The 27,235-nt window shown below is 35.8% G+C and overlaps 4 protein-coding genes across 4 annotated transcripts; 3 read left to right on the top strand and 1 right to left on the bottom strand.

Moving 5' to 3' along the window:
• Positions 1-2,613: 2,613 nt before the first annotated feature.
• LOC113109749 (claudin-7-B) lies at positions 2,614-7,303 on the top strand. The gene is made up of 4 exons (XM_026273494.1): positions 2,614-3,096; positions 5,139-5,303; positions 5,556-5,640; positions 5,778-7,303. The coding sequence occupies exons 1-4, from the start codon at positions 2,874-2,876 to the stop codon at positions 5,932-5,934; spliced, it is 630 nt and encodes a 209-aa protein (XP_026129279.1). The 5' UTR covers positions 2,614-2,873; the 3' UTR covers positions 5,935-7,303.
• A 2,433-nt stretch (positions 7,304-9,736) lies between these two features.
• On the bottom strand, positions 9,737-12,671 carry LOC113109755 (calcium/calmodulin-dependent protein kinase II inhibitor 2-like). Its single transcript, XM_026273501.1, has 2 exons — positions 11,907-12,671; positions 9,737-10,264 (listed from the first exon to the last, which is right to left on the bottom strand). Exons 1-2 carry the CDS (start codon positions 12,226-12,228, stop codon positions 10,173-10,175), a joined length of 414 nt encoding a protein of 137 aa, XP_026129286.1. The 5' UTR covers positions 12,229-12,671; the 3' UTR covers positions 9,737-10,172.
• A 3,064-nt stretch (positions 12,672-15,735) lies between these two features.
• Positions 15,736-18,242, top strand: LOC113109753 (cornifelin homolog B). Its single transcript, XM_026273499.1, has 4 exons — positions 15,736-15,837; positions 16,458-16,571; positions 17,331-17,485; positions 17,756-18,242. Exons 1-4 carry the CDS (start codon positions 15,747-15,749, stop codon positions 17,876-17,878), a joined length of 483 nt encoding a protein of 160 aa, XP_026129284.1. The 5' UTR covers positions 15,736-15,746; the 3' UTR covers positions 17,879-18,242.
• Positions 18,243-21,069: 2,827 nt separating this feature from the next.
• On the top strand, positions 21,070-22,725 carry LOC113109756 (cornifelin homolog B-like). Its single transcript, XM_026273502.1, has 3 exons — positions 21,070-21,382; positions 21,720-21,874; positions 22,214-22,725. The coding sequence occupies exons 1-3, from the start codon at positions 21,277-21,279 to the stop codon at positions 22,334-22,336; spliced, it is 384 nt and encodes a 127-aa protein (XP_026129287.1). The 5' UTR covers positions 21,070-21,276; the 3' UTR covers positions 22,337-22,725.
• The last annotated feature ends 4,510 nt before the right edge of the window (positions 22,726-27,235 follow it).

Below are 27,235 nucleotides of genomic sequence, written 5' to 3'. Positions count from 1 at the left end.
AGAGGTGACATTGAAGTCTCTGCTCAGGAAGAAGCACAGTGAGAAACAAAAATGATTCTTGTACAGCCATGGCGAAGATATTTATAGGAATTTTGCATTTGCACACAACATCAGAAATAAACTTCCGAGTTTCTCACGCTCTCTGAGACAGTGACCGGTGGATTGTGTGAAATGTCTCACTGGACCATAAGAGTATGAGAAGAGATGCGATATGTGGATGTGCATAAGTGTGTGGAGGAATATAAAGTAGATATTTCTTTGTATGTATGAATGTGTTTGCATTAGATTTCAGGAAGTGCTCAGGGCTGGTGATCTGTGGTTTATGGGAGAACCTGTCTGACCAGTTCTGGTACGTTAGAACCCTCCACCCTGTGAGAACGGTGGCAAATAATGCTTTAGTAAACAGTTTCGCACTCATAAACAAGGAAGTGTAGATCCATTTGTACATGCTCATTTGTTTATGAATTATATCAGGAATTTTTTTTTCTGGCTGAAACCTGTGACGTATAGCTCGTATGATTCATAAAGACACTCCCTTTTCTCTTTCTCTATGTTTGTGTAATGTGGCTAGACTAACAGCAAAGAAAAACTGTCCTTATGTGGAATCACTTCCCTGGAAACAATACAGTACAATGGAACTAAAGACTGGTTCCTAAGAAAACACTTCGGCTTTTTACAGTATATTTACTAACAAGTTCTAAAACAGATACTCAGATGAAAAAGTTGAAAAGTGTGTTGGGTTGGCTGCAGGTTTTTAAACTGGTATACAGAGGAAGCCTCAGGGTGCCGGGCAAAACATTCACTCAAATGACAGTTTAAAACATTTCCTGTAAAGGTTCTGACATGTGGCCTGTGAGTTTCCAAACTAACTTTATGTGGCTTATAGTCATGACTTTATTGCTGTGTCAGGCACTTCTCTCAAAGGGGTCATATTATGTGATTTATATTTTTCATTTCTCTTTGGAGTGTCACAAGCTCTTGGTGCATAAAGAAGATCTGTAAAGCTGCAAAGACTAAAGTCTCAAACCCAAAGAGATATTCTTTATCAATGGTAAGACTCTTCCACGGCCCCCTAAAACAGCTCAATAAAACATGCCACCACATGTCTACTTCACTATATGGAAATATTTGCATAATGCCACCCAAATGTTCAGCAAAGAAAGAAGGAGTGGTTTCAGTAACAGCAGCTACTGTTGAAGCAGCCATGTCAGGGATCTAGGAGGAAACAAAAGCACTTTATTTTTCCTTCCTGAAAGTAGATTCATTTAGCAATCTTTAAGATCAATTACAACACAAAAGCAATGCATTTTATGGACAGTTTCGTGAACCTAGGAGAGGAGGTAATTCTGACTTTGCTATGGCAATCTGATGCTTCTGAATAAGCTACTAAGTTGTTTTTATTAGTTTAAGTATCTGCTTATTGAATATTCAAATGCAGAGTTTTGAGTGTCTCATGTGTGTGTGTGAGAAAGAGAGATGGAGAGAGGGTCACACAGTGGAGTCGGCTGTCTTAACCGTCAGTGGCTTGTGTACTGCAAACATATACGAGCTTTATCACTGTCTGTCACGCGACTCTTTTCCCCTTTCAGGCTTGAACTGATGGTAAAACTAAGGACATTATTAACTGTCTTTACATTTATTTTGAAAGAAGAAGCTTGTAATTATGGTTATATTTCCGTTGTACTTGCGGTGTTCAGCCAATCACAATGTTCTTTGTCAGTTGGCCAATCAGAGCGGACTTTGTAGAAAATGACACGTTTATAGAGAGGCGGGGCATTGACGACCTACAATAATGTACAGTGTTTGAAAAATAATTAGTTTTTTGGACATTAAAGCATGTCAACATATTCTGTTACACCAAATACACAATAGTGTCAGCACTTTTAACACTTACTTCTTAAACACAATTTAACACTATTAACTGTCATAGCGTTGGTTAAATGTGAGCTAAGTGTAAGTCTATATTGTACATTCAGACAGGCCAAATCTCTGTCATGAAAAAATTATTTTTGGTTTAATAAATTTCTTTGTCAGAAGTAAATCAGAATATATAGTTATGAGCTTAAATACATAAATGTAAACTGTGACCATGTAGTTATAATTCTCAATATATAGCCTATATATATAGCAATATGTAGATTTTATATAAAAGCATAATTAAACACAAGTGGTATGCTTTTCATAAAATATCAAAATATAGGTTAAATAACGTTGCATCATCATTCAGTGTGTGAATGTACAGGGGCTTCTCAATAAATTAGAATGTCGTGATAAAGTTCATTTGTTTCAGTAATTCAACTCAAGTTGTAAAACTCGAGTATTAAATAAACTCAACTCACACAGACTGATTTTGGTTCTTTTAATTTATATGGAGAAGTGTTTAGGCAGTAGTAGCCTAGCATAACCATTTCTAAAGACCGAGACAACTTGGCAATAAGTTCCGAGACATGAAAAATGCGATACAGATTGTAAATGAAAGTATGACAAATCTGCTATTTGTGATAACAAATGATTTTACTCATACTACGATAAGATGTCGTCACGATACCCTCAGACCTCAAAACAACACACCGGAGTGAACTGAAGACGAAACTCAGGAAGTCTCCGCCCATAAAGAGGACGACGCTCTAAAAGCTCAAATCAGCAGCTATTCAAGGTGCGGCTTCACAGGACAGGTATCTGAGTTGGGGAATCAGCAACGGCGCTTTACTGCATTTTACCTAACATTTAAAAAATATAATACATATTTCAAAAATACGTTTTTGATTATTTAAGACGTTGGAGGATTACGAAAACCGAACTCATTTGGAAAAGCATTAGACCTGACCTGCTGCTTTCAGATATCGTTTATCTTTTAAGTTCGTTGCGAGAAGATGGCAAATAAAGGACTGCAGCTTCTGGGATTTACTCTATCGCTTCTGGGGTTGATTGGGCTCATCGTTGGCACAATCTTACCCCAATGGAAGATGTCTGCCTACGTTGGAGATAATATTATCACAGCGATAGCGATGTATCAAGGTCTTTGGATGTCGTGCGCTTTCCAGAGCACCGGACAAATGCAGTGCAAGGTGTACGACTCCATCCTACAACTCGATAGTAAGTAACAGCCTACAAACAGCATTTCTTTTTTCTTTTTCTTTCTAACAAGGGGTAGCTTTAGCATATATTATTAATAACACTGCTGGATGTCTCTAAAAAGTACTTTCATTTGCACCGGTCTGTTTGTTCATATTAGTTGTGGTTTAAAACTCACGAAACCTGTAAGCGCGCATGCGCGCACTGTTGAACGTACTGGCATATGATCACTTCTTCACACTCTGATGATAATTATAAGAGTATTTTGGCTCCAAATGGTGCCAAGCTACTGATATAATTTATTTGTGTCCTGTCATAGCTACGTTAGTTATTAATTATGAAATTGAAACTTAAAAAAATATTGGTTGATAACATGAAAATCATTTTAAAACCATTTATTTTAATTTTTAATTATCAAATATAAGGTGCAAATTACTCCAGATTGTTGTAGTGATGCTTTTCTTATCCGTAGCTACATGAAAGCCAGGACGTTACCACGCCCTAGAGCCATTTTGCGGCAACTCCTCTAGAGTTACAATAATAAGGACAAGCACCTGTTGTTCCACAAGTTACCTAAAATAAATAAATAAATAAATTCACGCTAACTCATTCTGGCAGTGATTACATAAAATGTGTATGAATAGCATAACACTCACACTCCTACAGAGCTGATTGATAGATAATGCTTTTTGTTTTTACCTCGGTTATGTTTTGGGTAAAAGGAAAGGGCAGCCGTCCTTCGGGAATGTGTAAACAAAGTATGAGGTCAAATTTAAAGCCAGAGTTTCCTAAATAGGAGATTCACCATGATAATTATCTCAAAATGTGAACCGTTTTAACATTTGGGTGAACTTTCTGACTGGGACAATGCTAGTTTAGTGTTGGGTGATACAGCTGGTTACTCGAAGTAATGATTACACGGGCGTGACTCCCACCCTTCCTCCCCTCGCGGAAACTGTGCTCCTGTGTCAGGTGGGGGAGTCAGGCATTGTCTTTGAATGACTTGTGTATTTTGCAACAGTTTATTAAACACAACAAGAAAAAAAAGAGTCCTTTGTGAAAGCACCTAAACGCAGACAATGAAGCTTTTTGAACTCAAATAGTGCCTTTTTAGAATAATAGTAGAGGCGTTTGCTCTTTATTTGATGTTTATTCCCCTCATTTCATGCCATTATTTCATCCCATCTTTACTATTCACACCAGAGATTGATTGAAAAGGCTCACTTCAGTGCTTATGGCTGTATGTTTATACACACTAAAGTCATATAATCAATTACCATATCAGTCATTTGATTTAGCTTGTGTAAAACAGACACTTATCAGTGAGTTTATGCACAAAACTTTGATAGCCTATTTAATATTTTGCTGTAGCACTACTGTTATGGATAAACCATGAGATATAACATGAAACACAAAAAGCAAGGTGATGTAACCGCCCTAGGCAGCCATTTTGTTTATCCTGTAAGATTTTAATCTACATTTCATTTCAGGTGATACACACCTAGTAAAGTGATTTCTTCTTAATTCATCTTGATACTAAAAGTGTTTTAATACTTTGGAAAGCCAAACCGTACCCATAAAGAAAAAGAAAACAGATTGTTGCAGTCATACCCAAGCTCCCACTGACTGGTTAAACCTGTTCCTTCTCCAAAGCTAAAGGGCAAATCGCTGCCCACGTATGTGTACAATCTCACTGCGCTCTCAAAGGAGGCTTCCGGTTGGAACCGGTCTCAGTCGCACCTGACTGCAGGTGTGGCTGGGGGAAGGGCCTTTTTGTAAGTCAGAGGAAAAAAACAAACGCCTGTAGAGAATTAGGCCATTTCAAAACCCTTTAGTCAGCCTATAATCTCTCTGATTCACTATTAAAGCACTTGCCTGTTTTGTGTGCCGAGTTGAGTTTAACCATCATAAACAATGAAGGGAATAATCATACCTTTAGCCTAGTGGATAACATTTACTTCGAGTTTTTATATAATTGAACAAATTACAAATCTACTGCATCAAGAATTATTTACCTTTTTCTCTTTGTATCTCACTCATTCTCTACCCTCCCCCTCTTTCAGGTTCTCTCCAGGCAACTCGTGCCCTGATGATCGTCGGGATCCTTCTCACAGTAGCAGGACTGGGTGTGGCCAGCATGGGCATGAAGTGCACTAACTGTGGTGGTGATGACAAGGTCAAAAAGTCCCGCATTGCCATGACCGGCGGTATAGTCCTCATTGTTGGAGGTGCGTTCACTTATATTAATGCTAGTTTTGTAATGCAGTACTTTTTCATCAAAAAGATCTAGATAAGGTATTAAATGCCAAGGTTAAAGGAATTCTTGCCAGGTTAGGAATCAGTGCTTTGTTATTGCTCCAGAATCTGTCGCCTGACTTAAATGTTCACTTCCTCCTCTTTGGGGACAAAAATGGTCAAAAACATGTTTGGAATCTTTTTTTCATAAGTAACTTATTTATCTCTTCTCTTCCATTCCTCAGCCCTCTGTAGCATTGTCGCCTGCGGCTGGTTTACAAATCAAATCGTCCGGGACTTCTATAACCCCTTCACACCAGTCAACACAAAGTAAGTTCAAAAGTGGGTGCAAACCACAAGCAAATTATGTTTAGTCCTTTATCCATGTGCTTTACCTTGTTTTATAGTTCCTCCAGAAAGGAAAGCCAATACTCATATCATAATATTCTTATCATATATTTCTATAGGTATGAGTTCGGTGCAGCCATTTTCATTGCCTGGGCAGGTGCGTTCCTGGACATAATGGGTGGAGGCATGTTGGCTGCCTCCTGCCCAAAGGGTAAACCATCTCCCAAGTACCCCAAGTCCTCCAGACCCCCCAGCAGCAGCAAGGAGTACGTTTGAGCCATGGCAGCAGTTCACAAGCTGGAGAAGATCATAATGAATAACAAAGCATCTGTAGAAGTTTCCCTAGTCAGCTGATCTCAGATCTTTTTAGATTTTAATTTCGTGTATTGTGTTTGACTTAGAATAGAACAGACAGCTAAGATCAGTGGCCTTGGGAAAATTTTACTCGTGCTCCGATACAGCAGCCCACTTCAGAAAAAGAGGTCACTTATGTTTTCTTTCTTTTGATAAGCACCAAGTCTGTTTTTTCCTATTATAAATCATGTTACTGATGTGAGTTTGGAAAGAGGGGGATCTTCCCCAGTATGTTCCTCCTTTTATAAGACTGCCATGTTTAGGGAACTTTAAAGAGAGAGGCATGCTCAGGGAAAAATCATCACTCATACCGTTCATTAACACATCTCTATTCTAAAGCCATGTCCTGACCTCATCTGACTTTTTTGCTTTGTGTTTCACTTTATGCTATGTTGTCTGACACTGAGGTGCATGAAAAGAACAATTTAAATTTCTTTATAATTTTTTTAAGAGCCAAGACCAACATACAAATTTCTGGTTCACTTTGCTGCATAATTTCAGGCCGGTGACGGTGACATACCAGACCTTCTCTTTTCAAACAATACTTCACTTTATACAAATGATCTGAGGGAAGTTTCACTCATTGCTATTGAAAGACAGTTTTTGAAAGGAAGTAGTAAAGTACTGAACTACTCAAAGAGAACTATAATGTTACCGAGTGGTATGTTGATGGAATTAGATTGAAATTGCTGGCATGCTTTACACAGCTAGATTGAAACTAGGTGGATAAACAAAAGCTTGACTTTTTTTGTGGTGAGGCTAAAGATAAAGAAACTAAAGCACTAAATTTATCAGTGAAGCCTGTTTTTTTGTTGTTGTTTCTTTTTTTTTGGGGGGGAGGGGGGTGTAAATCAAAGGAATGGCTCTTATTTAAGCAAAGTTAAACGATTTTTTTTTTTTTTTTTTTTGCTTCAGCTCCTCAGTGTCCTTCCTGTTATTAAGATAATGTTACAAAATCTTTTGGCACTCCTTTCTTGCTTTATACACCATTTTTTGGTCAGGAGAAAAGGTTGTAGATATTTGCTGAGTCCAAGACCAAGAATTACATGTCTCTTTTTATCCACATGTACATGAGTATGTGACATGCAAAATCTGGTTCTCTATGGCTGTTGTTCTTTCTTTCTTTGGTCTTCGTGCTTAGACCACTTGAGGTGGGTTGCCCTCAAGTCTATTTAGGATAGTCGATATTATATGTGTAACCAGCTTATGCAAATATTTAACTTTTTGAAACGTTTATGACTGTTTGGTTTGCATTATAAAAAATTATGTAAATAAATTTTTTAAAACAAGATTTGGCCTTTTGTAACGTTCTTTATATGTGCCTAATGAAATCTGTGACCGTTTACCCATTTTAGTAATTTGCCTTTTGAGACACATGGTCCTCCGACTTCTGTTTCAGCATAGTTTGATTATTCTGGCTAACACTGCAAATGTGCCGTAAATGTAAATAATCCTGTAATGGGATAATATGTGTGAAAAGAAAATAGGTCATCAAGTGGTAGCATATGCATGGGTAACAATTACAGCCATTTGTATTTAAATGTTATAATTTGTTATAATAAATGACATGAAACATGTTTACAAAGAGGATTTACGTTTCACTTAAATATTTGTGACAAAATGCAAGGTACTTTACCACAATGCTCAACCTGTGGTAGTTGTTGCTCTTTATACTGCCAATCAGAGATCATTTCCTGCTAATGTGTATTTTTTTTTTTTTTTTTTTTTTTTTTTACATCTTTATTAAATCTTTACGATACAAACAATAAGAACACACAAATAGAGTCATTAATACAGAAACAAAAAAATATATAAAAGAACAGAGCCAGGGGGAGTTTCAAATAAATACATTAAAGATAGAGCATAGCTGAATGGTTTTAGCAGCCTTCTTATTTTTTGAATCATGGATGGAATTGATGTACTGTTCTGTCTCCTTACCAAAAGCAATAAAAGAAGGTTTAGAATTACTAAATTTCGCTTTGTGAATATGATATTTCCCTAAAATGATCAATAGATTAACTAGGTATATTTCTTTCTGTTTTTTGTTATCATGGAAGCCAAACAGTACATTTTTCCAAAACAAAGAAAAATCTGCAATAAGATTAACAGAAATGTATCGGGACAGATCTTTCCAGAAAGTGATGGCATAGGGACATTGCCAGAACAGATGTACCATTGTTTCTGGACATATTCCACAAAAAGAACAGTTAACACATATGTCAAGCTTAAACCTAAGGAGATAATGCTTAGCAGGATAATACCTATGTATGATTTTGAAAGAGACCTCTCTTACTTTATTCGTAAGGAGATATTTGTAAGGAAGGTTCCATATATTCCCCCAATTCAGGTTGTTAACAAAGTTAGACCAATAAGGAACAACATTAGGTATGCTGGTAACATCTTTCTGGAATAAAGAGCGAATATTACGATTATTATTCCTCATTGTGGTTGCGAAACATATTTTACCAACTGAGGTCAATTTAGGGTCCAAATCTGGTAGGCAATCTGGTTTTCCAGCCCCTTTTAAGAGAATTAAAATACCAGATGGGATGGCATCCATAACAATTGCAAACTCTCTTGGGGTGACTGGAATGCCAAAAGTGTTAAGGAATTCAGAATAATTCATCAAAGATCCACTATCATTTATTAGTTGGGAAACTAGAATTATGTTATTATTGAACCAAGTCTTAAAAAACAAGGATTTATTCTTGAATTTAATAAGCTGATTATTCCAGATGAAGCACCTATGTGGGGAAATGCTAATGTGTATCTTGTTGGTCAAAGTGGCTAAACCTGATGGGTGCTGCTAATTCAGACTAAGCTTGAAAATAGAAGCTTGAAATAAAAGTCTAATTGTCTTATTCTTCATACAAGATCTCAAAAAGTCTGTAACATTGCAGATGTTTTCATAATTGTGGCTCCAAGAAGTTAAAATTTTGATTGGGTTAGGTGAACCTAGACAGAACATGTTTTATGGAAATTCCTTAAACAACCCACCTTGTAATCCAGGCTTTTTCCAGACATTAAACCTGCATATTCTGAGGCGGTTTTATTATAGACTAAAGCCTATAAACAGTAGCAAATGCAATAAATAATGACAATTGCTAGAGCCTTAAAGGAGAACCTTTAATTTTTTTAGGTTATGTGGCCATCCAGTGGACAAAGATGGAACAGTTTGACACAGAGCAACGCAGCTCAGCCTCTACATTAGTCATTTATTGTCAAACTTTACACATTTTCCAGTGCTTAAATAGTTACAAAGTTCAAGCAACAATAAAACAACATAAATTCTTCATACATGCAACATAATCATTCAGCCAACTAAATAAAAGCTTGTTACATACTTCATCAAATGTAATGTGTCATAGCAATAATCAAGTGCATAGTTTTTCACAGTGATAACTAATGCAACGTGCAATGTTTCTTAAGGCATAAAAGCATGTAAACCAGCTAGAGATGCAAATTCTTAAAAAATGTAATACTCAGCTTCAGGGCACAAGATGCCGTAAAAAAAAAAAAAAAAAAAAAAAGTAATTTAATAAATAAAAGTGATCAAAGAAGTTTAGTTCTGGAATCACTGCAATCAAGAAATGTATTGTTTTTTTAACCTTTATGTACTTCTAGTTTCTGTTAATAAAAAGTCAGAAAAACCAGAGGGAAAACCTTTTTAGTTGACACAATTGGATACAAACATTGCTCTAAGAAGCAACATCCATTTCCAGAGTTTAGAGAGACAAAGTGAAACACAAGAACATTGTGCTATTCTTCTTACCAGATGTCTAAATGAATAAGTTGAAAGACAAAAGATATATAACAGCACAAGCCAGGACAGAGTGATCTACAGTGGCTGGTCTTTGCCTTTGGTCAGAAATATGTTAACCAGCCTACATATACACATTTCTTCCTCGGGGAGGCACGAGTGTTACACACACAGCTCTGGTCTAAGAAGCTACTACACAACAAATCACCTGTGTGGCCTGCTGTAGGCTGACAGCTGCTGCCATGCGACTACTAAACTACAGCTGAAACGCATGCGGATCTCGTGTGAATCTGATACTGGGAGAGGTGTCTGCCTTTTCTCCTGCTGAAAGTGTCCCGACTGTCCTGTGGCAGAAGAGCGTATTTCCCGAATAGCTGGTCTAGAATATTACTAGAGAGGCTCAGGATGGCTCATTGCTGAGAGGGACAGGTAGAGGTCCACTGTTGTTGTTGTTGTTCATGATGTCGTCCAGATCTTCATCCTCTATGACCACTATAAAATAAAGTTCACATATCTTGCTTTAAACAGAGATGTTTGAAATTTAGGTCATGCTTTGGTGTTCAATTACACTGTGCACAGTTTAATTAAATCAGTATAGAACTACATTAATGAAAAAGGTATAACCTTACTTAATATGTAAATATTCTGTTAAATATGTTATTCCATAAATCACCACACAAGCTCCAGTAATGTTATAAAATGTCACTGAAACTCCATTAAAAAATATATAAATGTTACAAATTAAGTGTCTCCTTTCTATCTTTTTTAAGTTTCCTAGTAAGGGATATTCTTGAATCTTCATCTATGCATTTGTACAAATTATTTAAAAAAAACTGGGTATTTATAGATATATCAAGAGTTCTCTGCTTTAACATCTTTGTTACATGGCCTTTAGCACAAGTGAAATATGAAACTGTCAACCCAGTATGATTTTGTATGAGCTGATTATTAAACATTGTATGCTTGTAGAAATATCAGCATTAAATTGTCTTTCCAATAAACATCTTTTAATACCATAATCTTGAGCACTAGGCTAATTAAATGGGCATTAAAAGCTTTTTCAATATTATTTTGTTTTTCCATATACCACTATGTTCTTCCCTCAACTTGATGACAAGTTGATACGTACCTCTCCCTTCTCAGAGCATGCACTCAATCACTATAGCACGCGGTGCCACTATGCTAGCTTAGCACCATTCATTGTGACATATGGTGACATGACATACGGCCAAGTATGGTGACCCATACTCAGAATTCGTGCTCTGCTTTTAACCCATCCAAAGTGCACACACAAAGTCACTTTCCCAGACTTTTATATTAACCTGGAATGACCTGCCCAACTCAATCCAAGCAACTAAGTCCTTAACCAGCTAAAACACTTCTTTTCATTTGTCCCACTCTTTATTCTAATTCTAAGGAAAAAATAAAAAAACCCAACACTCTTTTATATATATAACTGAGCCTCTAACACTAGCATTCTCTATTCTTTTTCTATTCTATCGTCTTGTTTTTATTATTATTATTATAAAAATGACCCTCTAACATCAGCATTCCCTATTCTTTTTATTGTATAAAAACTTGCTATGTGTACTGCGTTAAGCTAACTGAGACTTGCACTTACAAGCACTTACACTTTATTTCCCTTTTTTTTTTTGGTTTTGATTGCTTCTATTGTTCTCATTTGTAAGGCACTTTAGATAAAAGTGTCTGCTAAATGAAGAATATATATCCCAGTTTGTTTCATAATTCAATTTTAAATGGCACAATACATTTCATTAAAGCTTAATGTTTGAAATCTACAATGTTTGAAATCTTCTAAATATATATGAAATATACTTTTAAAAAAATGGGATGAAAAATTATCAATTATCCAAATAAACAAAACAAAATGACTGACCTCATTTTGACCATTCAATCTGTCCAAGGGTTTATTTATTTATTTTTTTACAGATTGTAGTTTATATTGATATATTGTAAACAAGAAGCTTTGTCAGAAATAAGTCCATGGGGGCCCTGAAGTGTTGTCTAGGTCAACATAAAAACCAGGCTCAGGTGTACCATACAAAATCACACACACACACACACACACACACACACACACACACACACACACACACATACATATATTACTGACCTCTCTTTGACCGTCCAATTTGTCCGAGTTTGGGGGCCCTCTGGCCTAACCTCCGTTGAGGGGATTCGGGGCTCAAGAAGACTCTGTTGAACTCAACCCGCAAATGCTGCATCTGACACACCGAGTCACGAGGACTCGGTTGAAGTTGCCCCGAGGGCGGCAGGAGCTCAGGCATATCCGTTGCGACAAACATCCCTGCAGCTGGAGTTTCTTCCCGGTTTCCTGCGGTGACGGTGTCCGTTTCCCCGCTGTTCATCAACGCCTCCTCCGCGCCCGTGTGCTCCTTCTCCCCCTTCTCCCTTCCACCGCAACAGTACAACATTCAGAAGTGTAGCGGACGACGAAACGGACGTAGCGAGGATATAACCGTTATGTTCAGTGGGTGGTTCAGTTTGCTCAATGTTAGCAGTTTGTCGTTGTCTCTGCTGTGAGCTCGTGTTGCATTCCACTTCGTGATCAGGTTGAAAACAGCAGGATTCAACTGCTCTTGACCAGCATCCCTATCCCTCTTTAATGACCGTCCTCGTGTTCCGTGTCTTCCAGTCAAAGGATGCCGTGGACCGGATGGCGTAAAGCACCTCTTTCTGCTGAGTATCACATTAGTCATTCACTCGCTCTGCTTCAATGACTTTGGTGTTTTTGCGACTAAACACGGCCAGGGAATATTTACTGCTCTCCTAATTCCAGTTAATCCCTCAAATTTCTTAAAGAAATGTCTACAGGAATTCTATTGAATTATGCAACTGGATTTAATAAGAATCCTTTAAGAATCAAATGTCAGATTTTAAATGAGTTATGAAACAGCAAGCAAAAATAAATAAAACTTTAGATAGGGGTAGTTATATAGTATTATTATGTTGGTATAGTAGGCCTATCTATCTATCTATCTATCTATCTATCTATCTATCTATCTATCTATCTATCTATCTATCTATCTATCTATCTATCTATCTATCTATCTATCTATCTATCTATCTGTCTGTCTATCTATCTATCTATCTATCTGTATATGATACTGCCATTATACCCTTAGTGTTATTGTATGTAATTGTACATTGTATGTTTTTGTGATAATTTACTGTATTTTAGATTTTTATGATGCCTTTTTAAATCTGGGTTGCCTATCTGGCAAGGGGCAAGAGATGAAAATTAGCCATTGGGGCTAACTCTGGCTTATGTAAAGTATTTTGCTGTTAATAAATGAGCACTGTCCCTGTTCAATAATAAATACATGTCAAGACTCTTGTATGCTGCCCAGCTGTAATCAAGTTTACAATTTAATCCTGGAACCAAACTAATAAATCGAGAAATAGAGAAAGCTGCAACTCTGCTCTTCAATCACAGTCTGTCTCAGAGATACTGAAGGGGACACAGCTCATCATGTGCATGTTGAAATCATGCGTTCAGTAAATATATAAAGTGAAACAACTAAAGATGCTGCGTCACATGAGTTCAGAATGAAAAAGACAATAGAAAGAGGATAGAATCCAAACTGATTAGAAAGAAAGATTGGACTTATTAGTTGACATACCTTGGCAAATGTAAATAACCTGCAAAATGCTTCAGATATTTCCTTTGGTTCTTTGGCAACTGTTAAATAACGATAACAAAAGCCTAAAGTTGTGCAATGACTCTCATCATCATTTTAATATTTCTGCATGATGTCAAGATATGAGTTCCAGTATGTTACTGGGTCTGTCCTTAATATATCGCATTTTTCATGAGTGAGAAGCACTTATGGGAAATGTTTGATGGATGCTACTGTTAACAGGATTTCTTTACCTTAGCAGAGAATGTTCAGAAGAAAAATAATTAAATAACAGCTTTCATCTGTCAAAAACGGAGCAAGAATCTCAGTGAGGAAGTCTTCTGATTTTGTTCAGTAGCTTAGCTATTTTCTTCCAGTGACAGGTTTTGAATTTAACATTCTGAACATTGATGCTTTGGCGTCTGAATATTTCTAACTTGCTCTCTGAGGCGGTTTTATTGTGAGGTTTCCAATGATTCTAGAATCTTAAAAAGGTGCAAAAGTGGCCGGCAGCCATGTCACCCTGGAGCCAAAGACTGGTTTCCCCCAGAAGCTAAGCAGGGCTGAGTCTGGTCAGTATACCTGGATGGGAGACCTCCTGGGAAAACTAGGTTGCTGCTGGAAGAGGTGCTAGTGAGGCCAGCATGGGGTCCTCACCCTGTGGTCTATGTGGGTCCATAAAATTCCCCCATTGGCCTCTGACCATCATGGCCTCCTAACAATCCCCATATCTGCTGATTGGCTTCATCACTCTCCTTTTCACCAATAAGCTGGTGTGTGGTGAGTGTTTCTGGCACACTATGGCTGCCGTCACATAATAAGTATTAAATTAAAACTGCTCAGATCATATATGGTCGCACTCAACAAGAGTGTTAAAGTAACACTGAAGCGGAGTTAAAGTTAATGAGATAATTATGTGCTGTTTGAGCATTAGGGATGAACACCTGCTGTTGAATCACTGAAGAAACTTCCAGCCACAGCCTAGATGAAATCAGCTGAAATAAAAGAAGACAGTAAATCTCTCAAGATCTCAGCAGAGGATGATTGAACAACTACACAAACACCATCACCAGCTTCATTTATACCTTCATTTAAACAGTCTAAACTTTATTCCTAGTCTATCTCATACGTAAGTTGTTAAATAGAATTATGTATGACATATATTTTTTTTATTTACCATTTTGGTGAAAATAGTTTACTTTATTTGCCTCTTGACCCATGACTTTTTAAATGTTAGTTTTTCTCTAGCTGCAATTGTTTGTATGAAACACACTTGTTATGGCAAGAAACTTGGTTATGTTAAAATCATGTGCAGTCTTAGAGTTACTGATTAAGTTACTGAGCTAAACCTGTAAAACTTCTATAATTTTTTGCATTATTGTAATCCTATGAAATGAGTATAAAAAGAACTGTGACCATGTGATAAATTTTATAAGCATGGTGAACAAACAGGGTTTCAATTCTGGAACTCGTAGACAATGTTGACAACACAATATTCTCATAATTTTATATGATTTTTGAATGTCACAACAAAAAGTAATCAAGCAAATAGAAGGGGAAAAAAATATTAAGACAATACAGCTGCATAATTTATTTATGTTGCAATGCATCCTGGGAGCCATAGATGAGTGTTGATCGGTGCACCTAAAATGCAATCCAACATGAATCAGTCTAATATTGTCATAATTGTTGAGATTTTTTATGTCTGTCTGAACAGTACAAATTTAAAACTGGGGTGCTAAGTGTTTTTAAGTTTCTTTATATCACTGCATTTAAACACAGCTGTGATCAATAGTAGAAAATAAGTTACACATCACCACTGATGACATCAGTGAATCAAGCTATTGTTTGATAATTTTGACTTTATCAATAATTGGCCAATATAACCTGCATTTAAAGAAAAACTAATTTTAAAGTAGTAAAGGGTCAAGGGCCCAACTACATCAAAGGGTTATTTCCACAAGGGTGACTTCAAACTTTATTATTTTCAATAAACATCAACATCTAAACCTTTTAAACATCTAAGGACTTTTTTTAAACACATGACAAAAAAACTCAAACTGGTTAGTAATGTATGAAACTGGTAAAGCTGTTTGTGGAGTTGTTTAATCAGAGATATTGAGAGATTTAATGTCTTTTATTTCAGTTGATTTAATCTAAGGCTGCGGTCGGAAGTCAGTAGTTCTTTTCTCTTCAGCGATTGTTTGTTAACAGCAGGTGTTCATCACTAATACTCAATCACCGCTTAATACATCAGGTAATTATCTAATTAACTTTAAATCTGCTTCAGTGTTACTTTAACAGTCTTGTCGATGGGACCATATTTTCTGAATGGTGTTAATTGTGATCACAGTTTTAGAAATAACAGATACTTTGTATTACCTTGGATCTGTCAACACAGTGGTAAGTGCAGATTCCCTACAGAGTTATGCAGGATCAGAAGTTTATTTTTCATTATTCGTATCTGTATTTGTAAAATTATTGTTTAATCTTTTGTATTAAAACGAAGTAGTTTTTACTGCGATACTTCAGTTTTGAATGCCGTATAAAGATGTAAATGCTTATGCTTTAAAATGTAATGTATTATGAAAACCGCTTTTAAAAAAGGAAAACTTATCAACTGTTTATTATATCATAGGCTGCCAGTTAAACCTTTAGAAAGTTTTGAATTAAGGAAGCCTCTTGTGCTTCACAAGGCTGTGTTTTCTTTATGCTTCCACCTGCTCATCCATCAAAACGTATTAATCTTCGGAAATATTCAAGTTTTGAGATACTGGATTTTTGGCTTTCTTGAGCTGTAAGCTCGAATCAAAATTAAAGTGGTGTTTTGTTTTTTTTTAAATATACATGTAATGAATCTAGAAAACTTCACTTTGAAATGTTACAAAAACCCCATCACCATATTCTAATTTTGAAACCCATAAGAAGTCATTAAAGAGACCCCTAATTAGCATGTTCTTGACAATCATGACAAACTCTTCTGCCTGTTGTACTTTATTTATATATATTTTTTATGTATAAAGGTGTAAGTATGTCGCATCAAATGGTAGTCATGCAGCCACAGCCTGTTCCGCTCTTTTGTGATTCTGGTCAGTGGGGGTCTGGAATCTGTGACTGTTGTGATGACGTGCCTGAATGTAAGTAAAGTTTGGAATAAAATGAAAAGTGGAATTAAATTGTCACCATTTACTAACCCTCTGGAGCAGTGGTTCCCAACCTTTTTCAACTCGTGGCCCACACAACCAGACACATGTGTTTGCATGGCCCACTGCAAAAAAATGATCTGACCCCGCTATTGTTGGGTTAATAACTAGGTACTCAGAAGCTAGATTGTTAACTGTCTTTATTGAATGAACTGGCAATGAACCGAAAATAACTTTTTAACCGCTTTGCACAACTGCTGTTGTTCTGTAGCAGATGTAAAAAAAAAATATAAGAACTTGGCGGTTTATTCTTAAACCAATCAGCGAGCTCGAATAGTGGAAGCATAGTTTAATAATTTTTTTCTTATTCACTTCTATATATGAAGTGATATTATGTTATGACTTAGACATTTTTACATATGAACAATATTATTTCTTTTAACAGTAATTTGCAGCCCACCTGCAATACCATCGCGACCCACTAGGGGACCGCGGGCCACAGGTTGAAAACCACTGTTCTGGAGTAAGATCTGTTGTAGTATTTCCTACTCTGTTTTGTTATCGCTCCGAACCATCTTAAAGTTAAAGAGACCGTTAATCCATTTAACCCCTGGCTGGGTTTTAACTTGCACCCTATGCTTTGACTTACTAGCTCAACTTTTAACATCCAGGCTACTATACTTCCAAAGCATTTAAGTGTTATGAAGCAATATAAAACACATTTATTATGATTGTGTCCCTCTCTGTGAACAGGCTGCTTGGCTTGTTGGTGTTTCTGGTGTTTCACGTGCATGAAAGCAAAGAAATATGGTGAATGTTTATGTCTCCCCCTGCTGGATTTCGGTGGTTTAATTCCACCCATAACCATGTCCATAAGGGTCTCAATGCGCCAGCGTTATGGCATTAGGGTAAGCATCGTCAATCAAAAACAGAATTTACAGCACTCTTTAGGGGTGACTAGGGCTAGTTTCTATTTCTCAACGGTTTTGAGCCGAAAGTGAATTTACTCTTGTTTATTCTTTCAAGCACCGTGGTTTTCATGTCATATTCAAACTTTTGTGAACCGTTCAATTCACATACTCTTATTTTAACTGTAGCAATCTGTCAAATTGAACCACAAAATGGGTTTCCTACTGCTATAAGCTGATGTATAATAGCCAATATATTTTGATTTGCAGGGAGACATGTGTAATGACTGCTTGGTGTCCACGTTCTGCACAGCTTGTGTTTGGTGTCAGATGTCACGAGAGATGAAAGCACGAGATCGACAGGTCACTCTTGTTGGTGCCAGGAATTTGTAATGTGTTTTGAAGCAGTTCTGCTGTTGTGTAAATAATCCTGACACACTGGCTGATATTTAAAGTCCTTTTTATAGCATTAAGATGCTTATGACATTTTTCAGTCAAAATCTTAGTGGAATTTGTGGTAACACAGGGATGTTGAAGTTCTTCTACGGGTATGTGTATTGTTGTATCTTTAATGTCACTTACTTCAGTTTTTAATGAGCATCACTAATCGCTAATCCGCTAAACTAGATGTGATGTTGTAGATTTGACAAGTGAATATTCTCCACATCATTTGTAAAAATATAACTTTTAAAATGCTACGGTTTTTTGCTTCAAGCATATTAAACCATTCAGAAATAAATACTGATTTCCAAAATGGCTTTGGGGAAAACTTAATTCTTAATGAATTTCACAATACTTCAGCGTTTTATTCTTGAGTAAGCGGTCCTCTAAATATATATATATATATATATTATTATTTTTTTTTTTTTTACCCAAATAAAGTCTGAGAATTTGACACCTTTTATAATTCTGCAAACTCCAGGTTGCAGTTCTGGAAAATGGTAGCGCTTGTCCCCTTATACTTTTACACCTAATTGTTCACATTCTTTCTTAATACTTTTGCAGTTAACATCTTATTTTCTCCACCTGTTTTTCTGACCCTGCAGTCCCGGTGAGCATTTTGCTGTCCGATGGTCATGTCTTCATTTTGCATTTTCTCCATTTTGTTAGTTTTTAATATTTCTCATGGGTATTTGACAATTTTGGACGTCTGAGTTGAACCTTCTTTATTTTTAATTTATACTTATTTTTTTTAATCCGTAAATGAAAACATGCCAAATAGTTCTGCACACTTCCAGCCCTCATGGACAATTATATATCACTCATAAATGATTAAGTACTAAATCAATGGTCGTTATTAAGATTTGTGAGATTTGGAAATGGTATATTGTGCTTTTGGGGGGGACTATCAAGGTGCCTTATTATGCACGTGGTGTACTTCTAGGGTTTGGTTAGTTGCTTGTATGCATAATTTTCTGTAAGTCCATACTGCATATGCACAGTATATTTACAATACAAAATATACTTTGGGAACATTTGATTATTTAGAACTACTTTGAAAGAGCTACTTGTTCTGTGTTAATGTTGGAATTGTATGAGGAAAAACACATTAGGATCCTTTTTGTTGGATTCCTAATTTTAATAGGAATTCCAATAGAACTTTCATACTAGGCGTGTTGTCTCTGTCAAACATTTCAACAAAGAAAGGACGAGGATTTCGTGACTCCGAGATATCCCCATCCTACTCCGCCTTATGTCAAGACTCTTGTATGCTGCCCAGCTGTAATCAAGCTTACGGTTTAATCCTGGAACCAAACTAATAAATCCATAGAGAAAGCTGTAACTCTGCTCTTCAATCACAGTCCGTCTCAGAGATTACTGAAGAGGACACGGCTCATCATGTGCATCTTGAAATCATGTTTTCAGAAAATATATAAAGTGGAACCACTAAAGATGCTGCGTCACATGAGTCAGAATGAAAACGACAATAGGAAGAGGTTAAAATCCAAACTGATTAGAAAGAAAGTTGAGACTTATTAGTTGACGCACCTTGGAAGATGTCCAAGTGATTTTACATAACCTGCAAAATGCTTCAGATATTTCCTTTGGTTCTTGGCTTAGACTGTTAAATAATGGTAACAAAAGCCTCAAGTTGTGCAATGACTCTCATCATCATTTTAATAATTCTGCGTGATGTCAAGATATGAGTTTCAGTATGTTACTGGGTCCTGTCCTTAATATATTGCATTTTTCATGAGTGAGAAGCACTTATGGGAAATGTTTAATGGATGCTACTGCTATTTCTTTACCTCAGCAGGGGATGTCCAGAAGTCGCTTTCATCTGACAAAAACTGTTAAAGATGTAGCTATCTGTAAAAGATTCTGTTTCTGTTAAAGATGGCTGCATTCTCCCAATTACTGCTTTTGAATTTAACATCATAACCATTTGAAAATATTTTCAAACTTTCTGTATATATTTCTGGTTTGTTCTCTGAACTAGTTTTTATTATGCAGATTTGAATGATTGCTTTCATATAAAAGCTGTCAGTGGGGATTGTGCTTTAATATGTATTCATATTAATTACTAATGTTTCTTTCTAAATACTAATATGAATGCTTTGGGTACTTATATGTACCTTTAAGGTACTAATTATAAGGTCCTAACAAGGAGTTAATAATATTCTTTTGAAAAGCACCTTTTATCTGAGTGTACAGACATTCATGTCAACAGTTTCATGAATCCCAATATTTGCATACTATAAGCATGTCTGTATTCCTCATGCATGGAGGAATGCAATCTAGTTCTCTACCATGTTGTGTGCTTTTTTTTTTTTTTTTTTTTAAGTGTAATGCTTAAAAGATGCTGCCGTGAACCGGTCTAACAGGTTAAGGGGGTTTCCTTTAGAGCCAATGTGGTGAATTTTTTTTTTTTTTTTTTTTCTTTTTTCTTCTTTTTCATTTGGTGTGGTCACCAGGCAATTCTGTGATCACAGATTTAGAAACCACAGGTACTTTGCATTACATTGGAGCCGTCAAGACCGAGGTGAGTGAAGATTTCCTACACCGATATCAGGATCATAAGATATTTTTATTATTCTTATCTGTGAATGTTTAAGATTATTTAACCTTTTGGACTTGAATAGTTTTTACTGTGACACGTGTGTTCTGAATGCCATATAAAGTTGTAAACACTTTAAGATGCACGCAATCTTTTATATGAAGAAATCATCTGATTAAAAAGTATTAAATTCATAATTTTGATATTATTATACATTTTTATTTAAATTAAAAAAAAAAACTTTATGTATATGCTTCCAGTCAAAACTTTGGAATAATTTTTTAAGAAGTCTCTCATGCTCAACAAGGTTGCATTTATTTGATAAATACAGCAAAAACAGTAATATTGTGAAATACAATAATTTAGAATGACTTCAGAATAATGCATTTTCTATTTTAATATATTTATTATATTTAATATTTTTTTTAATGTGGTGCAAAGCTTAATTTTCAGCAGCCAGAACTCAGTGTCACGTGATCCTCCAAAAAATAATTGTAATATGCTGATTTGCAGCCCATGAAACATTTCTTAATTTCAATATTGAAAAAAAAATGCTGCTTAATATTTTCATGGGAATTGTTGTTACATCATTGAAACGTTTGTGGTAACTTTTTTTTTAAGCAGCATGGCAATAAAGACATTTAAAATGTCACAAAATATGTCTATTTCAAACCTTTTGAAAAAGATATAAATATTAAGCAGTAGTAGCCCATATATGGTAGTGCATGAATATAAGAAATCATTTGAATGTTTGTGATGCTGAAATCATATTCTCTGTTGTGTAGGTGTAAACATGTCGAATTCAATGGTAGTCATGCAGCCCCAGCCTGTTATGGTCTCCAGAGATTCAGATCAGTGGGGGTCTGGTATCTGTGACTGTTGCAATGACGTTCCTGAATGTAAGTAAAGTTTGTATGAAATAAAAAAAACAAGTGAGGAAGAAAAAATTATTGACTCACCCTCATTCCATTCCAAACCTGTATGACTTATTTCGTCAGTGAAACTCAAAAGATATTTCGAGTGGTATTTGCTAATTAGTGCGGTCATAGATCAGAACCAGAGACAGCTCCCCCTGAAGCGTCCTGCACTTAACCCCGGGATGATGCTTTGACTTACCTGCTCAGTGCTCACATCTTTAACACCCAGACTATTGCAGCACTTAACAGTTTAAATTGTGTCATAAATCCCTGAAAAGCATTATATCAATATTATTATTACGTCCCTCTCTGTGAACAGGTTGCTTTGCTTACTGGTGTTTCTCGTGTTTCACATGCATAATAGCAAAGGAATACGGTGAGTGTTTATGTCTCCCCCTTTTGGATGTCTGTGGCATCGTCCCACCTATAACAATGTCCATAAGGGTCTCAATGCGCCAGCGTTATGGCATTGAGGTAAGAATCATTAATCAAAAATAGAATTTACTTCATTTACTTCACCTTTAAGAATGAGCCGTGCTAGCTGTCACATGTAGGCTACTGTATAACAAGAAAGTTATAGGCCAAAAGTGAAATTAGCCTACACAAATTTTTATTTTTAGTGATTTTAATAAACCTATTCAAACATGTCTTCATTTAGAATGATACAGCAAATTATATTTTCCCCATAGCTTTTGGTTAATGTGTAACGAAAAAAAAAAAATGCACATTATTTTAATTGTGACAATATGTCATACATGTTTTAAATGAGTAGGGTGATGTGTATAGCTAATATATTGTTGTGTTGATTTGCAGGGAGACATGTGTAATGACTGCTTGGTGGCCACATTCTGCAGAGCTTGTGTTTGGTGTCAGATGTCACGAGAGATGAAAGCACGAGATCTACAGGTCACTCTTGTTGGTGCAAGGAATTTGTAATGTGTTTTGAAGCAGCTGTGGTGTTGTGTAAATAATCCTGACACACGGCTGATATTTAAAAAGTCCTTTTTATAGCATTAAGATGAGTAAAACTGCAGATGCAAATAAAAAACAGCAGATCTGACTAGTAAGATAAGAATAGTTACTAGTAGTGATTACAAAAGGTACTAGTGCCTAATGAATAACTATATTACTAATATTAATACCTTTTGGCCTTCATTTCAAATAAAGAAAATGTTGAAAATGTCTGAAAACCAAGGTTTGGATTGTTGGGTGCCCTGTACAGAACATAAGTGTGAAAAACATTCAGTGTCTGCAGCACCAGTGTGCCCTGAACAGAACATAAATGTAAAAACATTCAGTGTCTGTAGCACCAGTGTGCCCTGTACAGAACACAAATGTAAGAACATTCAGTGTCTGTAGCACCAGTGTGCCCTGTACAGAACACAAATGTAAGAACATTCAGTGTCTGTAGCACCAGTGTGCCCTGTACAGAACACAAATGTAAAAACATTCAGTGTCTGTAGCACCAGTGTGCCCTGTACAGAACACAAATGTAAGAACATTCAGTGTCTGTAGCACCAGTGTGCCCTGTACAGAACACAAGTGTAAGAACATTCAGTGTCTGTAGCACCAGTGTGCCCTGTACAGAACACAAATGTAAAAAACATTCAGTGTCTGTAGCACCAGTGTGCCCTGAACAGAACACAAGTGTAAGAACATTCAGTGTCTGTAGCACCAGTGTGCCCTGTACAGAACACAAGTGTAAGAACATTCAGTGTCTGTAGCACCAGTGTGCCCTGTACAGAACACAAGTGTAAGAACATTCAGTGTCTGTAGCACCAGTGTGCCCTGTACAGAACACAAATGTAAGAACATTCAGTGTCTGTAGCACCAGTGTGCCCTGTACAGAACACAAGTGTAAGAACATTCAGTGTCTGTAGCACCAGTGTGCCCTGTACAGAACACAAGTGTAAGAACATTCAGTGTCTGTAGCACCAGTGTGCCCTGAACAGAACACAAATGTAAAAACATTCAGTGTCTGTAGCACCAGTGTGCCCTGTACAGAACACAAGTGTAAAAACATTCAGTGTCTGTAGCACCAGTGTGCCCTGTACAGAACACAAATGTAAAACATTCAGTGTCTGTAGCACCAGTGTGCCCTGTACAGAACACAAGTGTAAAAACATTCAGTGTCTGTAGCACCAGTGTGCCCTGTACAGAACACAAGTGTAAAAACATTCAGTGTCTGTAGCACCAGTGTGCCCTGTACAGAACATAAATGTAAAAACATTCAGTGTCTGTAGCACCAGTGTGCCCTGTACAGAATATTAATCTGTTTGCAGCACCAGTGTGCCCTGTACAGAATATTAATGTAAAAACATTCCGCGTCTGTAGCACCAGTGCTATATGAAACATAAAGATAACATACAGCTCGTGTATGAAATTTTTTGTTTTTACTGGAGGAAAAATAGGAAAATAACAGCTAATAAAATTGGTGTATTATCTCCATCCCCGTCACTCGAAGACCAACAAACACATTAAGCTATTATATTTATGAAATTACAGTTAAAAAACTGACAAAAATTCATTTTCTATGTGCTTGTGTACAAAAATTTTCTATTTTCTATTTGGTTTTCTTAAAAAAGTACATCCATTTCCTTGTTTCGGTTTCCTGTTTAATCTCTCTCCTATATGTTGCTGGCTCATTAATATTCAACATAAATTACCATACTGGGCAGAAATGCTAATTTAAAAAGTACTAGGATCTATTAAGTCCAGGATATCTCTGGTCTTTGACACAGAGCTCTGTGAACAGCCAGCCTCTTTTGCAATGACCTTTTGTGTCTTGCCCTCCTTGTGCAAGGTGTCAATGGTCGTCTTTTGGACAACTGTCAAGTCAGCAGTCTTACCCATGATTTTGTAGCCTACAGAACTAGACTGAGAGACCTTTTAAAGGCCTTTGCAGGTGTTTTGAGTTAATTAACTGATTAGAGTGTGGCACCAGGTGTCTTCAATATTGAACCTTTCACAATATTCTAATTTTCTGAGATACTGAATTTGGGATTTTCGTTAGTTGTCAGTCATTAACATCAAAATTCAAAGAAATAAACATTTGAAATATATCAGTCTGTGTAATGAATTAATATAATATATAAGTTTCACTTTTTGAATGAAATTAGTGAAATAAGAAAACTTTTTGATGATATTATATGACCAGCACATGTATATATAATTGTATTATATGTTGTGCTCTTTGTGTTGATATTACAGTTAAAGGCTTTTCATGTTATCTGGTATCTCACAAATCCGTATATCAGTTGACAAATTTAGCTGCCTCCAGTTTACATGTAATTTTTTTTTTATGTTGATTAAAATTCTATTTATTGATCTTGGATTGTTTTATTTATTTATATCTTATTTTGTTACAAATGGGGCCCTATCATTTAATATTATTTGTAATTGGAGTAAATGAAAGTAAATGTAGAACGGTGCCATAAATGGTTGGTTTGAAATCTCTGGTTAGAATACAAGGAGTGAGAGGAGGAGAGATTCCATCACATCCATTCATGATAAATCAGACAGCACAACACCTTTTTTCCTTTGCATACTTTACTGAATATGATTTCAGGTTTAACTGCATATGTTCTATGGTTCAGTAAACATTTTTCTTTTGTTTGTTTGTTTTCAGTATAGTTAAATCTTGCACACATAAGTTTGCTTTTACTTCCTTTTGACAAAAGGCTGGAGCAGTTGCACTAAGAATAAGTAAGCCATTTATTATTGCTTCTCTCTTTTTTCAGCAGTTAAACCAAATGTATAAGTTACATTCTGTCTTTTTAAAATTTTACAAGGGTTTTTTCAAAACGTTTTTTCAAATTCTATTTGTGTACACTGGTAATTAGTCAATGTTCTTTTTGTAAATTAATTTGCAAACTTGAACACAACATGATGTCATGCTATTGCTATTATTGGATGCACTCTAAATATGAAATATGGGTGAAATAAATAATAAAGAAGAAGAAGAGTTTATTCACATTTTTACACATACATATATTCATATAAACTTAAGATGAGCATGCATGTGAACTGGCCCCCAAAGAAGCTATCTAAAGCTTATAATAGGGGGCCATGACAAGCCAGGGGAGAAAGAAAAAAGAAATTACAAAAAAAGGTGTGGCCTACATATAATACATTTCATACATCACATTCATACAACAAAAGGAAGGAGATCCCATTTAACAGATACAATTTTGTTTAACAGTTTACCTTGAGGTTGAGAAATTTATACTGAAATACATGCAGAGTGAGAAACAGTATGTACATCAGAAAGATGTATACAAGTTTAGTAATTGTTTCTTGAGGTTTTGTTTAAAAGAAGAAATAAAGCTTGAGGTTTTCAGACTTTCATCCAGCTCATTCCAGATCCGCGGTCCCCGGCACACTACACTCATACCAGTGCTTTTTAATCTCCGTTTTTACCAGTAATGATATGCATGTTTCTAGTGAGGTAAGTGTGCCGGGGATAGTGGATTGGAACAAGTTCACATAGTCTGTTATTCAAACCAAAGACCACCTGATACATAGTACATGCATTGTGAAATATATTATATTCAGTTAGTCTTAAAAGACCATACCTAAAAAAAATAGAGCGAGTTGGAGCATTGAAATCAGACCATGATATGGCACGAATTATTTTTTTTTGTAGAATTTCGAATTTTTTTAGGTGAGTAGAATAAGTATTGCACCATATAATATTGCCGTAATTTAAATGTGGTTTAAAGAGGGTTTTATAAAGAATTAGTAGTAAATATGAAATATGAAAACCTTCACAACAAACTGTAAATCTGTAAGTCTAATGAATATGAAAGAAGTTTTAGTTTAAGAACACAGAGAATATAGTACATAAAATATGGAATAATTATAAACAAATTATTTTTATTGTAGGGTTACAATTAAAACATTTATTTTTTATTTTATTTTTTTATGCAGCATTTTTAATGCTGTAATTTAAGATTCTTTGGAATAAAAATGATCAATTAAAGATTATTCTGGGCATCACAAGAATAATCCAGTAAAAGTTATGAATTCATTTGGAAATTTGTGGATAGATAAATAGATTACAGTTATATCTTTTGTTGTTATTATCTTTGCTGTACATACACTCACCATCCTCACGAGCCCAACTGTTTTTCTTTTCTTTTTTTTCTTTTTTTAATGCAGCGTAGTTAGTTTGTAGGCATCATTGCAACTATACACCAGGCTAAGGGTATTATTATTATTTTGTACTGTTTTTGAACAATTCAAAATGTAAGTGCATAACATATTCTGTAGTAGGTAACTTTTGTAAAAATACATTTTTTTTTACATATTTGTTAAACCTGTCATTATGTCCTGACAGTAGAATATGAGACAGATAATCTGTGAAAAAATCAAGCTCCTCTGGCTCCTCCCAGTGGTCCTATTGCCATTTGCAATTACTGACCGCTCCCGGTAAGAAAACAACCAATCAGAGCTGCGGTCCGTAACTTTGTTTGTGTTCAAAATGTAGAAAAATGTTTATAATAAGCGAGTACACCATGAATCCATTTCCCAAACCGTGTTTTTAGCTTGCCCTGAATCACTAAAGTGCACCTATAATAAGTGTTTATATTCGGATTTTTAAAGATTGTTTCGGGGGTACCGCGGCGGAGTAACCCAGTACCTTTGTGATTCTTCATAGGCATAAACAGAGAAGAGTAGTTCCGGCTAAGATGTTCTTCCGCAAGATGCAAGCAGTTCTGTTTATTTACCGCTAGAGCGTCAAAAGTTACCAACTGCAGCTTTAACTTGTGGAAAGAACACTAGTTTTTGAACACATTGCAAGCAACTAAAGATTTCTGGATCTAAGTTGATTTA

This window comes from Carassius auratus, chromosome 10, assembly GCF_003368295.1.
Source record: "Carassius auratus strain Wakin chromosome 10, ASM336829v1, whole genome shotgun sequence".
Classification (NCBI taxonomy): domain Eukaryota; kingdom Metazoa; phylum Chordata; class Actinopteri; order Cypriniformes; family Cyprinidae; genus Carassius; species Carassius auratus.
The sequence above is the reverse complement of the archived record's forward strand: the minus strand, read 5'-3'. Positions and strand labels throughout refer to the sequence as shown.